Source organism: Solea solea, chromosome 10 (assembly GCF_958295425.1).
Source record: "Solea solea chromosome 10, fSolSol10.1, whole genome shotgun sequence".
Lineage (NCBI taxonomy): Eukaryota > Metazoa > Chordata > Actinopteri > Pleuronectiformes > Soleidae > Solea > Solea solea.
Genome location: NC_081143.1, coordinates 16690579 through 16707007, shown reverse-complemented (window position 1 = coordinate 16707007; position 16429 = coordinate 16690579). Strand labels below are relative to the sequence as shown.

Genomic DNA, 16429 nt, shown 5'->3' with positions numbered 1-16429 from the left:
TTGCCACACAGACAGAAACAGTAAGTCATTTAGTTTATTGATGGGGAAAGACATTAAATTCACCCTTTTAAGGAGAAAATTCATGATTTTGGTCATATGACCAGAGTACAAGGGTCCATCTACCAGGTCGTGACGAGTACAGCCTCCTCAGCAAATGTTTGCTCAGTTGTCTCTGAAGTGTCCCTGTGAAATAGACTGTCCTGTGACAACTGAGCAAACCTCATCTGCTGGTGAAGACCTTGTGATAATATGGTCAAAAGCAATAGAACAAGAACGAGTGCCGCTGCTACTGTAAATCCCAGGATTGAAGATAAAGGTTTATTGGTAGCTGAGCAAATACACCAACCGATTCTGAAGTAAGAAGCACTTTATGTTTTGTTTTTTTATTAGATTATTAGCGTTAATTTAGTGGATTGCACTTTTTAAGGTAAAATTACTGCGGGCCTGCTGCCACAAGGCAACATGAGGGGACCAGCTCCCCTTGGCTGTATTTTTGCCCCATCTGTTCAAGCTTTAGATTAGAAAACTGACAAAAATGTTGGGAAAGTTTGTTTGACAACAGGACCTCACAGCAGTGTTGAAAGAAAGCAGAGGAGAGATTAGGGTCTGCAAATATCTGTTTTTATGTTTCTCCCCTGATGAGATTTACTATATGTAGTTTATGTTCTTTTGTATTTGACTTAGAAATGGTTCTGTAATGTAATTTAACCTTTCTGAAGATATTGTGTGGTCCAAAAAATGAACAAACCCTTTGACCTTGTGGAGCTATTTAGTCTGATCCTCAGGGCTTCAGGGTTAGGTTTGGATAAGGGACTAGGGAATGCGTTATGTCAATGATGTGTCCTCACTAAGGTATAAAAACGTGTGTGTATGTGTGTTCTTGTATGAGTACATTTGTGAGGACCAAAAACCTATACACCTATGGGAATGAGTACATTTTTAAAGTTAGGGTTAGAACTGAGTGTAGGTCAGGGTTAGTTAAGGTTAGGGTAAGGTGCTGGGGAATGCATCTTGTCTGTGAGTGTCCTCACTTCGAAATTGTGTGTGTGTGTGTGTGTGTGTGTGTGTGTGTGTGTGCGTGCGTGCGCGTGCGTGCGTGTGCGTGTTTTGCCTGTCTGTCTGCCTGCTGCCAGAGAGGGGAGTCGAGAGCTCTGCTGGGAAACTACATGGTGCTCAATTTTTCAAGATGTCGTCGCTGGAACAGAGGCTGTCGCGAATCGAGGAGAAGCTAAAACAGGAAAATGAAGAAGCTCGCCGGAGAATCGACCTCAACATCGACATGAGTCCACAGCGATCACGTCCCAGGCCTAGTGAGTATACGCCGGGGAAGACCGGGGAGTCGGTAACGGCCAGAATTGCAGGGGGAAAGATCTCCGAGCTGGAGGGAGGGAGGGAAGAAGCGGAGGGGGCAGGGTGGGTGTTAATGCTGCTCCTAGCTACTACCTGCTAACAGGCTAGCTACATAAACAAACACCGACTCGGCTTTTGCTGAAGGTTTTTGTGTAAAATCACGTACATGTCAAGTGGGACTATTTCTGCCGTGGGTCAAATAAAATGGGACAAAAACGCTGGAGCGCTGTCATGAGAAACGTTGCTGGCGGTCACGTCAAGAAATCTGTTTTGATTCAGGGCTGTCAAACATGCTAGGCTAACGGGCTCGCACTGAGTGATAGTCGGTGGCAGGCCCAGCGTCAGTGAACATTTGATGTGGTTTTCAGATTGTTTGTGTGACTATTATACACGTTGCCATTTCACGCAAGCGTTTGGACAGTTTGACACGAATAATGAGTCTTGCGCATAGTCATTTTTTTACCTGCCACTTTTGACCCTTGTCGAAACAGCCGCTAATTTGAGCCAGCTATCACATCTTGTTTTTATTTAACAGTGTACTAAAACAGGTTTAGTAATAGTAGGACTAATGGAACAAGACAAATTAACTTCTTCCGTAAAAAACAAGAATTTGATGATAGGAAAAACAGCAATAGAGAAAATAAAATATAAAGGTAGATGAACATAAAAACACAGAGATATACTTTCATTCATTGGGTAACAAGTGCAGTGATAATTTGTCTGTGCTTGCTTATGAATACTTTTTTCCCCCACACATTATAATAATATTATTATAATATTATAATAATATTATTATAATGTGTGGAAAAAAATAGCTTATCAGGTATTCAAACTAATTTAAAGAAAATGCATATTATGTGTGTTTAACAAATATGCTGTTAAGCAGATATGGGGAATTAGTTATTTGAGATAAACAGTAGGTGCATTTATGGTCTGGGTCACTACAGTACGGTGATGTAAAAAGAGATGGATAAGGATTAGTGTGAGATCAGAAAGCATTTCTGCTGTTTTTCCATCTGTAATACTACTTAGTAGTTGTATATTCCACTTGACTAAGTCAAGGAATGTTGTGGTTTCCTTGTCAGTCCACTCATATCTCCTCATGTCCAATGACTTTCCAGTGCTGTGAAATGTAAATTCTGGAGTGAAATTTCAGTCACATGGTTTCTACATGTTATCCCTTATTTGTTGAATCTGCTTCTATTGCACCTATTTGCATTTGCCTGTTATCAATGCACCAACTTTCCCACCTACCTCTGGAGTAGAGACATACATGTGATAATCTGGTTTTTCTGTGTGTCCTTTCAAGGTTTTATGCACCAATCTAAACTCACATACTGTCTTTAATATAATTTCTTTAACAACCTTTAAAATGTTTGGTAAATATATACTTATTATTCCATTTTATCTGTTTGGTTAATTCAGTCCTTCAGTGAAGGTTGTGTTGTGTCTTACTCTGCAAAATTGAACTGGTTACAAGTTGGATTCTGATATCACATCAAAAGTAGGTGGCTGGTGCTACATTATAAACATTTTAACTTTACATGGAGCGGTCAGGTGCAGATCCACTGAATCAACTTCATCCATCCTTCCATCCATTTTCTACCACTTTATCCTCCAACCCACTGAGTCAACCCTTAACAGTGATCAGTGAGTGTGAAGGCAGTGTAGTAAGAAGCAGCTGGATCCATCTTAAGGAGAAAAGTCAACAGCCTGTTAGGTTAACATGTAATGATGTGTAACACTGCAATGGAGATACGACTTAATTTTATTACAAGCAAATTATATTGGACTTGTAACGCCACTGTATACTGACTTATGTTCTTTCCTACAGATTGTCACTCACTCAAATCTCTGACATATGAGTTTTGAGAGACGTTGACCTCTTTTTATTTTGCAGTTATATTAGCTGTGTAAAAGATTGAAAGTGTGAATGATTTCAAGTGAAGGCTGGTGTTATTCTGTCTATCTTCTACATCCAACAAATCCCATGAAAAGACTAACACCAATGCCAAAGTCATTTTACAAAGAATCATCCTTTTTCTCTTTCTTGATCAAAAACAAGAAAAGCATTGATACACAATGTCAGATCAGTGTCTTCACTGATACTACCCTTTGTTAACTACACAACCTTGTAATACCTAATCCATGGTAAATTCAGTTTTTAACGTCATAAGAGTTACAATTTTTCCATCATTAGTTGCATTCATTCAGGCAAAGCAGACCCCTGATTCTCAAATGCAACCACAGTCCCTCCTCTCCTCAGTCCACCCTGCAGAAAGTGGCACCAGTGAGGTCCATGCAGTTAGTAATCAAATTATAAATCTAGTTGACATTCACCACACTGCTGTCATGCTGCCACCAGAGCATCAAATGTGCAATAATCTGCTCTTGAAAACAGTTTCCAAGAATCATTCACTTGTGATTGAGTAAAAACCACAGTGCTCAGCAGTGTATACGACATTACTGAGACTTTTTCACAATGAAGCCATGTATGTCTGACCTATTTTTTTAGAAACATGCTTGAGATAACTGAAGTAGGAATTAGCAAGCTTACGACTGAGTGCCACAGGCAGGGTAGGACAGTACCGAGAGATGCACTGTTTGTGATTTTGGTCTTTAAAAGGATTTGACGATGGTAAGAAAAAGAGTAATGCCAGCAGAATTATACTATATGCACTGCTCACATTTGTGTGTTTTCTTTTACGAGTGAATAAGTGAGTTATAGAAGTCCAAAAAAATCTTTTTATTTTCTATGGTATTATTTATATGATGGAGTGTTTGTGTGTGCACAGGGGGTTTGATTGTCTCTGTAGTACAGTGCAGTAATGTGCGTGTGTGTGTATATTTTCTTTCCTCCGTCTAGTCATCGTGATCCAGCTCAGTCCTGCTCCAGCCCCTTCCCAGCGTGCAGGTATCATTCAATCCATCGCTCTCTCTGCCACTGCACTTCTCTTTCTCCTTTCCAAATTTCACCTCTCATACACCCCCACCCATCTTTCATTCTGATATTTTTCTTAAATTTGAAACACGACATGCCTATTTTGTGAAAAAACACAGACAGGTCTTTAAATTCTCACCAATTTAGATTGATTTGTTTTGCTCAAGTATAGTCTTATAGGTTCTCACTACTAATGTGTACCTTACTTTGATTTTTAGGGCTGGGTATAGCGATTGATTTGTCATTGATTTGATATTGATTCAGTTTGATATATTTCCAATTTCGCTTGGTTATGAAACAGAATTTTCACAGAGCTATTTTTGAAATTTTTTACAGAATTTGACAAAATAAGCGCAGTTGTAGGTGATAATTCAAACACAAATCTTAAAAATCTGTTATATATGTAAATATCCTGCCCAGGAGCACATTGGATAGTTTGAAGTAATCACCAACTTGTCCAGCAGAGGGTGCTGTGTGCACAGCTTGTATCCATGCCCTTTCTGCTCATCAGAAGAACAGTGATGTTGTTTTTTGTTGATGATGGAGAGCACAAACAAACTAAACTTTTCTCTTGAGAAGACAATCACTTCACCAAAGCATCTGAAATGCAGTGTGTTCAAGTACATGTATTTCTGGTTTCCTTTCTCTGGTGAATTTAGGCACATTCTGTTTTAATTGGATCCAAGAGATTGTCTTATTGTTAGTCAAATAGGAGTTTGAATTCATGCCACTCAGTAAAGGTGAAGTAAAGTTTATTTTCATTGTGGATTACAGCCACAATTTTTAAGCATGCTGACTTTGTAATTCAAAAATCATCTCCCTGACACACACACACATATTCTCTGTCACTCACACATTTAATCCCCTACCCTCTAACTCACACCAGTGGCCTGGAAGATTTGCAACTGAATGAGAATTTCCTCTGCGGGGTAAAAGTTTAATCCATGTTTGTGAAACCAGTCCCTGACCAGTACTGATATTTTAGCTGACCATTTATTTACACCTCCTCTCAAATCACATCCTTGCTCCATCTTTCCATCCCTTCTCCTCTCTGGCTGTGTGTGTCTGTGCCAGTGGCAGGGCAGTGTTGGTTTGTGTTGATGTTCACAGTGTATCCATGTGTGTTGACATGTGTCAGATGATTAACCTTTGTTTTGCTGGAGGCAGAGAATCACGGTGCATGTGGCTTTCCTGCACGGCACAATGGTTTGGGTTGTGTTTTGTTTGACACAGTCTTTCATTCAGCATCCCCACTGGTCTGTCTGCAGGAGTCCTGTCAACACTCTGGCTTTTCTCCGTCTCTCTTGTGTCTGTGTGTAACGACTGAAGATACTCCTTCCTGTCCGAGTCTGACTGACCAACTGAATTCCAGCTTACTCTGTACTGTGTAGTTCTCACCTCTTTTTCTTTCTCACAGACTGTTTGATGTTATTTGTCTATTATTCATCCTCTGGCATCCCTCTCTCCTCCTCCGCCTTCCAGTTGCAGCAGCACTCTGTGAGCAGGAGGCAGTGCAACAGTGCCTGCAATATCTCTCTCCCCTCTCCTTGCCCTGTCTGCCTGTCAGCCGTATCGTCCCGTGCCTCCATCTTTAGCCAGCAGAGCTGTGGAGATGTGATCTGTGCCAAAAACTGCTTGTGTCTTCCTTCCGCTCCACACTAACTCCTCCTCCCGTTCACTAACTGATTCTCCGTTTACAGGCTCATCCATTCACAGGTGACTCATGGATCCAAACACCCGCTGGCAGTCCCACAGGAGTTGCCAGCCTGCTACTACAAAAACAATCACAATTATGCAGTTGCATGAACTATGAGATGTTTTTCAGGCTGTTGTTGAACATGTTTTTGACGTTACTAATGTGACGGACAAAAAGTATAAAATTAAGCACTAAATAATCACCAATCTTGCACACACACAACTGTTACTACAAGGCCATCAGAGTTTAAACATGTCTGTTCATGCATGATTTACTCCTGTATTTAACAGGGACCAGAGGCATGTTGCATCTTCCATTTCAATATCGGTGCCAGTTACTTGATCGGTATTTACTATATTGTTATTAAGTTATTGATGTGTATTAGTAGACTGTGTGGCTTTGTGTGGATAACATTGCCTTTTACAACAAACTACAGTTTATCATTAGTTAGGTTTTATTTATTTTAATAATCCGTCAGATTTATCGGTTATAACTTCACTTAAAAGATGTCCTATTGGGTAACAGAGGCGAACGGTTGCAGAAAACTAAGGTGAAAAGCGCAATGACCACAATGTCCATCGCAAACTTTTCATACACATCAACTTATTGGTTCCTGAATGCATTACAAATTGAAAATTTGTTTTTACTTCTATATAAACTGATGCCCTGCTGTTTGCTGAGATCACACTTTAGTTTTGCTGGCATTGGTTTAAGAAACTAAACTTTTAATAAACTGTAGTTTTCTTTCAAAACCAGCCTGTGGACTGTTGTACCTCCCGAGCTGTGGGCTAACACTGTGCCGTCTCTCTGCCTGAGAGTAGTGTTGCTTTTGCTCGGAGATAAACTGTTTGTTTTGACATTGGTTTGGGACATCAGCGGAAAAAAAACACCAAAAAAACAAAGCTGTTAGTTCACATGCTGTTTAAATAATACACAGGGCATAGATAAGGATTCTTTGACCTCGCCAAGGTCAGTTTCCTTTCTACTCCATGCAACTAATTAGAAAATCATTTTTAGACGATATGACCCGTGATATAATAGATGACGTTCATTTCGGTCCGGGGTCCGGACACTTCAGTGCGAAACAGTCTGAAGGACAGTTTTCAGGAAGGATAAATGAAATGCAAATTTACCAAACAAAGGGCAAAATTCACTCATAAATTAATAATGCATTATCACCACTTCTACATGTGCACATCAGCATACAATTACTAAAATAAGGGATTCATTGAATGCATGAATAAACATAGCCATGATCTTACACTCTCTGGCATGCTGGCCTCTGGTGTAAAACACACACATCTTCTTCTTGAGTCTCTGTCTAATGTGTCTTGTCCCCACCATCCCTACCCAGCACTTCAACTGCCACTGGCCAACGACGGAGGCAGTCGTTCATCGTCTTCAGAGAGTTCGCCACAGCACCACCCCTACCCCAGCCGCCCGCGACACATGCTCACCCTGCCCACACCTCCATATGGCCTACAGAAGAGTCTAGAGAAGTATGTTGACTTTCAGTATATGTGCAACCGCAATACTAAATCAGAACATTAAATTTTTTCTGTAACGTAGGAACATTTAATAATCAGAAATCAGTCCAATAGCATATAATCAAATCACTGTCTGCTATTTAACACCTTAACAATATCATTTTAAATGTTCAAAATTAAATTAAATTTAAAATGTAGAAACCATAATGGAAAATGATACATAGCATAGCATAAAGTGACATTTTTTGCAATTGCATAATCCATGTTACTTGTATGGATTACAGTTACTGTGCTTAGAGATTTGTTGTTTAAGGGGGCGTTTGGTTCCACAGGGTCACGTTACCATGTTAAGTTGCAGTTTATAAATTTACAAATAGGTGAGGATGGTTAAATGATTTTGCATTAATTGTATTATTGCACCAGGCACAATTACCAAATCTGTATTGCCCGAGTTAAGATTATCAGTTAAAGACTTGTGTTTGCTTATTTTGAGTTAGTGATGAATAGCCAGAGTGGAGTTTGTGGAGTCTCAGACTGAATGTGGTGGGGTTGTTGGTAATTGGTCCTTGCCCACCTTCAACTGTGGACTTTCTCTGCCCTCGTGTATAATGGCAACTTAAACCTGCACAATATTAAAGCTCTGATGAAGGTTATGTGCTGAAATGCGTAGGTGTTTGTTTGTGACGTGAGCCAAAATAAACCAGAGACAAAAACCGGAGTATTTTGTCCTTGATGTGATGTGCTACAAGATTTTTTGAACACACGAGATTGTTATGACCACACACGGTAACACAAATGCTGGCTGCTAACCTGTATGAATGAGCAATTGAAGAAGAGCAAGTGAACATGCAGAGAGTTTGGGTTGATGAGGTGTACAGAGACAAACAGCCTCCACTTCATAGAGCCTATGAAGGCTCTTTTCATGGATGTCTGGTACTAAAAAAAAATATCCTTCATGTGGCAGTTACACCCCATGACCATGTGCATTCTTGTCTTCCCACAGTGCAGAGATTGACCAAAAACTTCAGGAGATCATGAAACAGACAGGATACCTGAAGATCGATGGTCAGGTGAGCTTTCCACACATGTTAATTCACCCGAATTCCATAATCCGGTTCATGCCATCAATATTGTACCTGAAAAGCAGGATGTGAGGTTGTATGTATAGTATTATTCTATCTTTATTTTCCTTATTGTCAAATGCAGCAATGAGCATGCCGGCTTATTCCTGTGTCACAGAGATCTGCTGTAGTCAAAAATCAAATCACATATGTCTCACTTTTGCACTGCAGGTTTTTTCATTACCATCGTTGTGTGAACAGGAATTTACTTTGTGTGGATCCCTCATTCACTGTCCTGCTGCTGTATTTATGTGCAATAAATACTGGTTGTGTTATTTCATGGAAGGAAATAGTCCCCTGCAAATTCCTTTACTCCTTTTTGAGAATGGTTTGGTACAAACAGCAGGACATTTTCTTTTCTGTTGGAACCATTAAGTAAATTGAGAGATAAGGAAAATACAAAATGTCAGTTTTGTATTTTTGTGGGACTTTAGCTGGAGGGCTGGACAATAAAATCAAACTTGATAGTAAAAACATTGAATAAGCTGGACTTATCTCTTCAGTGTTTTGAGCAGCAATCAATAAAACTACAGCTCTTTCTGACATTTTTTCTATGTGACTAAGATAAAAATCAATCTGACTTTAAAGAAGCTTGAGAAGTTCATATGACTCAACTCTGCACTCCAGATTGTTTTTACCTCCCCTCATTAGCCCTGAGGGGTTGCTGCATCATGCACTCAGTGAGCTTTTACTCACAGTATTTGAATCAACAATGATTTAACTTCTATTATGCATGGAAATTGTGTTTCTTCTCACTGTGTGCTGGCATTCTCAGCCGTGGTCCATGGGGAAGCTGTTTATTTACACACCAAATCATTCCTCAGAAGAGTTAACTGTGTCCATATGGTACACAACAAATAATCTTCAGTTAACTGTTTAACCTGTCAAAATTAGTTGTGCAGGACCTACAATCTTTTCAGTTGATGTGTTTGTGCGTCCACAGCGGTATCCAGCAGAGGTGACAGACCTGATCAGTGAGGGGGAGATTGGCAGTGGCACATGTGGACAGGTCTTCAAAGTGCGATTCAAGAAGACGGGCCATGTCATTGCTGTCAAAGTAAGACCCCGCTGCTCTTACTTGTTAACAGGTCTCACACAACCAGCTACATCTTATCCCGCATTAGCCCGAGTGTGCTCAGGATCCAGCTTCATGCTTTCATCAGACGATGAGCCTGGTATATTCACAAACAGCCACGAAGCATCTGTCACCAGGATGAAATTATCTGCAAATATCTATTCGCGCGTCTAAAATACAAAAGATGTAATTGCTTTGGCTGAAGAACATGTGCTCTATTGAACAGATTCTGTCTAGAAATCAGTCGCTCTTGTTACACAGGTGAATTTTGCAGGCGTAGCCAGTGTGGCTGAAAGGAATCTAACAGACATCTATAGGCTAGAGATATTACTGATCTGATTCAGCCTATTTTCTGTGAAATGAAATCTCCATTTTCATTTGTTTTAGATGTAAAATAGCTGAATACCCTTGTCTTCCCTGTCATAAGTTTATTGTTTTTGTTTATTTAATTATTATTAGTTTTATGTAAAAGATTGAGCTAAAAGCAGTTGCTCTAGGGAGAAACATAGACATTGAAATGAATACATTCTGAATTTCATTAAATATAACTATATTATCTAAAAAAGAACTTCACTTTTATTAGTATTTGGAAGCGCATTCTAATAAAAATACAGTATATATAGTATATTTGTTACATTTTCTCACAACTTTCCCCTGCTACGACCACAGAGCCACAAACTCACATCTCATAGCATGATCAAACACAGTAGGAGCGTGATTTTCACCTCAGCTCAGACACGTTTTCTGCTGTGCATTAATTGTGGCTAGTTTACCAACACAGTGGCAGTAATAACAACCCTCCTGTTTATGAGCTGACTTAATTGTAGCTGTCTGCGCTGTGTAATAATTAGGCAGTCAGTCAGGTTATCGGAAGAGTCTTGGGATTTCCAAATGGTGTGTTTCTTAACTTGTACTTTATACATTGAGATGCTAGCATGAATCTTAGTGTGTGTCCATGTGTGTCATCAGCAAATGCGTCGCACAGGAAACAAGGACGAGAACAAGAGGATTCTGATGGACCTGGATGTGGTGCTGAAAAGTCACGACTGTCCTTACATCATCCAGTGCTACGGTGCCATAGTTACCAACGTGTGTCTCTATAATGCTTCACTCACTTCTACATTTGAATGTCACTTAACTCACTTTCTGAACTGGTAAAAGCTGGACATGTGTCTGTGTGTGTGTGTGTGTACATGTACAGACGGATGTATTCATTGCCATGGAGCTAATGGGAACATGTGCAGAGAAGCTGAAGAAGAGAATCCAGGGCCCCATCCCAGAGCGGATCTTAGGAAAAATGACAGTAGCTGTAAGTGGAAGAAACGCGCACACACATACAAAGTGCTATTTTGATTGTTTAGTTCTCACTGTTTGGTCTTGTTCTGTGCGTTTCCGCTCCAGATTGTGAAAGCGTTGCAGTACCTAAAAGAGAAGCACGGTGTCATCCACCGGGACGTCAAACCCTCAAACATCCTCCTGGATGCTAAAGGTCAGATCAAACTTTGTGATTTTGGCATCAGTGGACGCCTCGTTGACTCCAAGGCCAAGACCCGCAGTGCTGGCTGTGCCGCATACATGGCAGTGAGTGAAAACACAAACATGTACACTCAAAACAATTTGAACAAAGTCACTTTCCTGTTGTAATTTTACAAACACAGTATACTGTATGTTTGCAAAGGTATAATTTGTGTGTGATAGAACCACTGATTTGGCTGTTGTCTTTTATCCTGTAGCCTGAGAGAATAGACCCACCTGATCCCACCAAACCTGACTATGACATCCGAGCAGATGTTTGGAGCCTTGGCATCTCTCTGGTAATTTTGTCATCATTTATCACCGTATATAAGAGGAGTGTCAGTCTGGGTGTTTATGACCAGTCAAAGGGTTCCACAAGATTTGTGTGGTGTTTGGTTTTTTTTGTGTGGTAACTCTACTACAATATACCTAATCTCTAACACTTAATTTTGACATGCGTTTTTTTGACATTTGCAAATGACCCTATTATGGAACGAAGGAAAGATAATTTTATCTTAAAAGGTGAAATACATGCTTTGGCTTGTTTGTCTGTTCGAGCTGCTGGAGGAACATTGCGGCGCAAAGTGACAGCGTCCATAAAGCAAAGCTATAGCATATAGCAAACCTAAAGTACATATAACGCCATGAAACCATACAGATTGTTTTTCTCTTTTTCCACTGTGGCCTGTTAAAATGTTTGCCATGATTTGGGCCTGTTAAGTGACTATTCCTATGTTTCTTCTTATTCTATATTTATTATATTAATAACCAATAGTCAAAACTAAAATTAGGTCAAATTTAAAGGCTAGTTGTGTCTCTGTAGGTGGAGCTGGCTACGGGACAGTTTCCATACAAGAACTGCAAGACAGACTTTGAGGTTTTGACCAAAGTGCTGCAGGAAGATCCTCCTCTGCTGCCTCTCGGTATGGGCTTCTCCCTCGACTTCCAGTCCTTCGTCAAAGACTGGTGAGTTCAAAACACTCTTTGCAAGTGATTATATTCAAATTCATATATTGCAGTCTGGCTTTTTCATGCGCATATCTCTTCTCAGCCTCACAAAGGATCACAGAAAAAGGCCAAAATATCACCGGCTGCTGGTAGGTCACAAGGCATTAATGAGAAATTGTCAGAATAAACAGAATTACCTAAATTGTAACTGAACTTTCTGCCTTTGTCGTGTGTGTGTGTGTGTGTGTGTGTGTGTGTGTGTGTGTGTGTGTGTCTGTGTCTGTGTCTTGTGTGTGTGTGTGTGTTCCGTCACCCAGGAGCATAATTTCATCCGGCGTTACGAGGTGCTGGAGGTAGACGTTGCCGGTTGGTTTCAGACGGTGATGGAACGCACCGAGTCGCCTCGCAGCAGCCAGTGTTACAGCCATCAGCATCAGCTCCACTCACTCTTCAGTAGGTAGCCTAGCCCCGCCGGGCGTTAGCTTAGCCATACGCTAGTTTAGCCTAGCTTTAGCTTTGCCAAGCCCAGACTCGGTCTGTTCTAGTCTAGCCCAGCATCATCAGCTAAGACTAGTGTTAGACTCGGGCCCACCTGTCCATCTGTCCACCGGGGAACCTGCAAAAGTAGGAGGAAGCTACGGGAAACTCGATGGAGGTCTCTGGATGGACAGATGGAATGATGGATGAAGAGATGGACTCATGGATGGATAGATGGCATGGGTTTGCTTGTTTTTTTTTCTTACATTGAATCTGGACAGGCAGACAGAGGAGTAGGGAGCAGAAAAGGGCCGACACTGTAGTTGGCGTCTTTTGTTTACCCACTGTTACACTATCATACCACGTCACATCACAGAATACATCACTCTTACACACTCACATTGACTTTAATACAAATGTGTGTCTATCCACTGTGTGTTTATACATTTCCTTCCACTTTTCACTAGTTTCATTAGACAACGCTTGTCTCAAGAGCATCGATCCAAGCCTTTGGATTGGTCAACAGAGTAGTCACTACACACTGGAACAAAGCATCTGCTACATTAGCAAACATGAATCACTCTTGTACATACATTTTATAGAGGACACAGCAAAGTCCAGTGCAATTATTGTTCTTCAGGTGTTTCTATTATCTCTGTGTTAGTGTGTGTGTGTGTGTCCAATCACTAGTTGTTTCTGTAAGTAAGCGATTTCTTGCTTGTCATTTCAATCATCTTCACACTACTGCTCTAACACAACTGAGAACAAATTAATCCGTTAGTTAATATTTTTTTGTTAACAGAAATATTAGTCTCATTACGTTTGATATTAACTATGTTTAGAATCGTCGTCATTGTATTCACCTGCATAATTGGAAAAACGAAATGAAAAAGAATTACAAAAAAATTAGTGTTGCATTCTAGTATGATATCGAGTATGAGCCGCTTATATATTTTTGTGTGTGTATTCACATTGAGTTAGAAGAGAGCACTACATGATATGGAGGGATAGAACATTTTTAAGTATTTTCGGAGACAAAGCTGAGGGTGTGAGACTTATTTACTGTTACTGGTGTGAGGACGAAGAGAGGTTTGGAAGTAAAAAGTGGGAGCAGAGTGCTTTTACGTTGAGAAGGCTAAGAACAGGAGCTTATCTTGTATAAAGGAAACGAACGATGTAGATCCTCTTACCTGTGGAGTATTTCTTTACTTCACTCTCCGTTTGTCTACCTCTTTGTCGTTGTCCACCTCTCTTTGTCCACCTCTGCTGTTTAGTGTGACGTAAGACTCCACAGTTTCCAGACCAAAGGGTGTGTGTAGGTTATTGTTGCTGATGGAGGCTGACAGATTTAGACCTGTGTCTGTGAGAATTTCAGACTGTACAAAACCACGGAAAAGTCTTAGGGTAAGTGATTTTAGAGCATGGGTTTCAGCTAACTTGGTGCACACCTACATTAATAATTGTTAAATGACACCAGCACATCTGTGTTTTGTTCATTTTTATTTGTCTTGGTGTTTGTCTGTCAGACTTATATTTTGTCCTCTCAGTACAGTAGATAGTGTTCGAAAATATTTTGTTTTGCTGATTCTCAGGGTCATAATTTTACATGTGTAGTTTTTACCCCAGGCCAAACTTTTGAAAACCTAACAAGTGATTAAGCAAAGGCAAATTAAGATTGACCAGACACAATGATGCCCCACTACAACCTGACAAGTGACCTTCCGTTAATTAGACATTGAGACTCACGAACTAGAGGATTGTAAAGATTACAGTGAATGCGATCTGTTTAAAGCTGCCATGTAAATATGCAGTTTATGAGTACAGGTTTACAGAGATTGAGTGACCTGATTCCCAATGCCTCCCCTAGTTAAATGGACACTGCCAAAGCCTGCCAGTCGTGCACACTCAAAACTCCCACACTTCATGTCATGCACTGAACCAAATCACTGCTAGACACTGGGACCTGAGGAGTGGCATTTAAGGAGCAAAGAAACTGTGAAGTGTCAGATAGTGAGAAATCTGGGAATGTTGTTTAGATGGCAAAGAAGACGAGTGGAAATGAAATGTCAGGGAAAAAAAAGAGTTGAGAGGAAAGTGTGAGGTGAGAAGGAAAGCAGAGTATTAAGAAAGTGGGATAGGAAGTTAAAGGAAAGTCAGACGAACTGGAGTTGAACGACGGGAAGTAAGATTTTAAAAGAGCAGACAGAAAATCTGTAAGGAAAACATCAGGCCACGTTTCACAGGACCGCTGTGCTCAGGCCAGCTGGTTATTGTAAAAAGCTTTCATGGTGTTACACCAATTAGCCAATTTTGATTTTGGTGAGTAAGTTACCACGTTGTGTTTATGATGTTCTGTTTAAACTATTTTATTTATTAAATTGCTACTGCTGCTACTTTTTATTGCTTAAAAAAAAACGCTGCTGTCACTTCTTTTCTCCAAAGGATAAACACTTTATTCATTTTCTTTTAAGCCAAATAAGTGAAATAATGCAAAGTCTACACGTGTTACCAAATACTGAAGAGCAAGTGTGAAGAGGGCAAAAGTAAGTTTGATGAAATGGATTTAGAAGAGGAAGTTCAGGGAGCACTAACTCACACACGGTTTAAACACACACCTCAAGTGTAGCTCAATGTAGTTTGTCATTTATGTCCCATCATCACACTACAACTCTGTACAGTGAAAAATATGACCAGAGGAGACGTCTGTCTGTCCAGATGCTTTCTGTCACGTCCATCCTTTACTCTGTCCGTCCATCCCTCCGTCTGTCCACAGGTCGCTGCCTGCAACCTTGACGACCTTGACAGTTCACACCAAAGGTGTCCATGACTCAACAGAGAAATACTAGAGCGTTGTTGTTGTTGTTGTTATTGTTATGACTATTGTTATTGACATTATATTGATTACTCTCAGCTATAATATATATGAAATATAGCTAGTGGCAGAGGGTGTGTGTGTGAGTGTGTGTGTGTGTGTGTGTGTGTGCGGGAGGGGGTGCTGTCGTAAAGCAGTGCCATTATGTGTCATGCACTGTACACGGGGAGACTGGCGCACCAACACGCGACAAGGGCCAAGCGATAAAACGGGCTGACTGACTGTCTTTTTGCTCAGTGAGTTAATCTGGCCTGTGTCAGGAAGTAAGTTCAACGTAAAAAAAAATATCATAGAAATGGCTAAAAGTAGGGTAAAATGTTGACACACAACTGGAGTAAAGTAAGAAAGGACAAGCCTGAACATTTATATGTAATAATTGTATGTAGGTGTTTTTAGACGGTAACTCCAGCAATTTATTACTGCATGTCCTGACATTTCAGCAAAGAATGGCCCCAAAACAAATAAGTAGAAGCAGATGTTTCATGACTTTAATGTATTCGCTAATATAAAACACTTAGATGCATCAAGATATGGACAGAAAAAAGAAAAAAAAAACATCTTTTTGCAGGCAAACTGCAAAAAGATTGGTAATCATCATCTCCACATGACAATAATAATTTAGAGCATTGATTTTGAGCATAAATTTAGTGTTCCTTCTTCGAGTTTTTGTTGAAGTGTCGAGCGACTGAGTATAAATCAGGCTTTAGGCCCAAGCAGAGATGCACGAGATCCTCTGTCTTAGCTTGGAGATTTACCACCGGTTTAAGGCTCATGACACTTCGCCCCTGTCACTTCATGATACAGGCCCCTGAGCAGATGAGACCGAGAGTTAACGCAACTCCGTTGGCTCAGCCCTTGTCGGGTTTTAATTTGGAGGCCACGATTTACCTTCCGACAATAAAGGGAGGTCGTTTTGGCCTCACTGCTCAAAACTGTTGTATATAAAC

The 16429-nt window shown here is 40.4% G+C and overlaps 1 protein-coding gene across 2 annotated transcripts; it reads left to right on the top strand.

Annotated features, from left to right (window-relative positions):
- The first annotated feature begins 272 nt into the window (after positions 1-272).
- Positions 273-14586, top strand: map2k7 (mitogen-activated protein kinase kinase 7). 2 transcript variants are annotated; one of them, XM_058640147.1, is made up of 13 exons: positions 273-356; positions 1134-1310; positions 4217-4264; positions 7342-7486; positions 8478-8544; positions 9539-9652; positions 10640-10759; positions 10872-10979; positions 11072-11251; positions 11404-11484; positions 12009-12151; positions 12237-12282; positions 12451-14586. In XM_058640147.1, the coding sequence occupies exons 2-13, from the start codon at positions 1187-1189 to the stop codon at positions 12592-12594; spliced, it is 1320 nt and encodes a 439-aa protein (XP_058496130.1). In that variant the 5' UTR covers positions 273-356; positions 1134-1186; the 3' UTR covers positions 12595-14586. The 2 variants fall into 2 exon arrangements, with proteins under 2 accessions (XP_058496130.1, XP_058496131.1); XM_058640148.1 differs by lacking the exon at positions 4217-4264 and having other exon boundaries at positions 274-356.
- The last annotated feature ends 1843 nt before the right edge of the window (positions 14587-16429 follow it).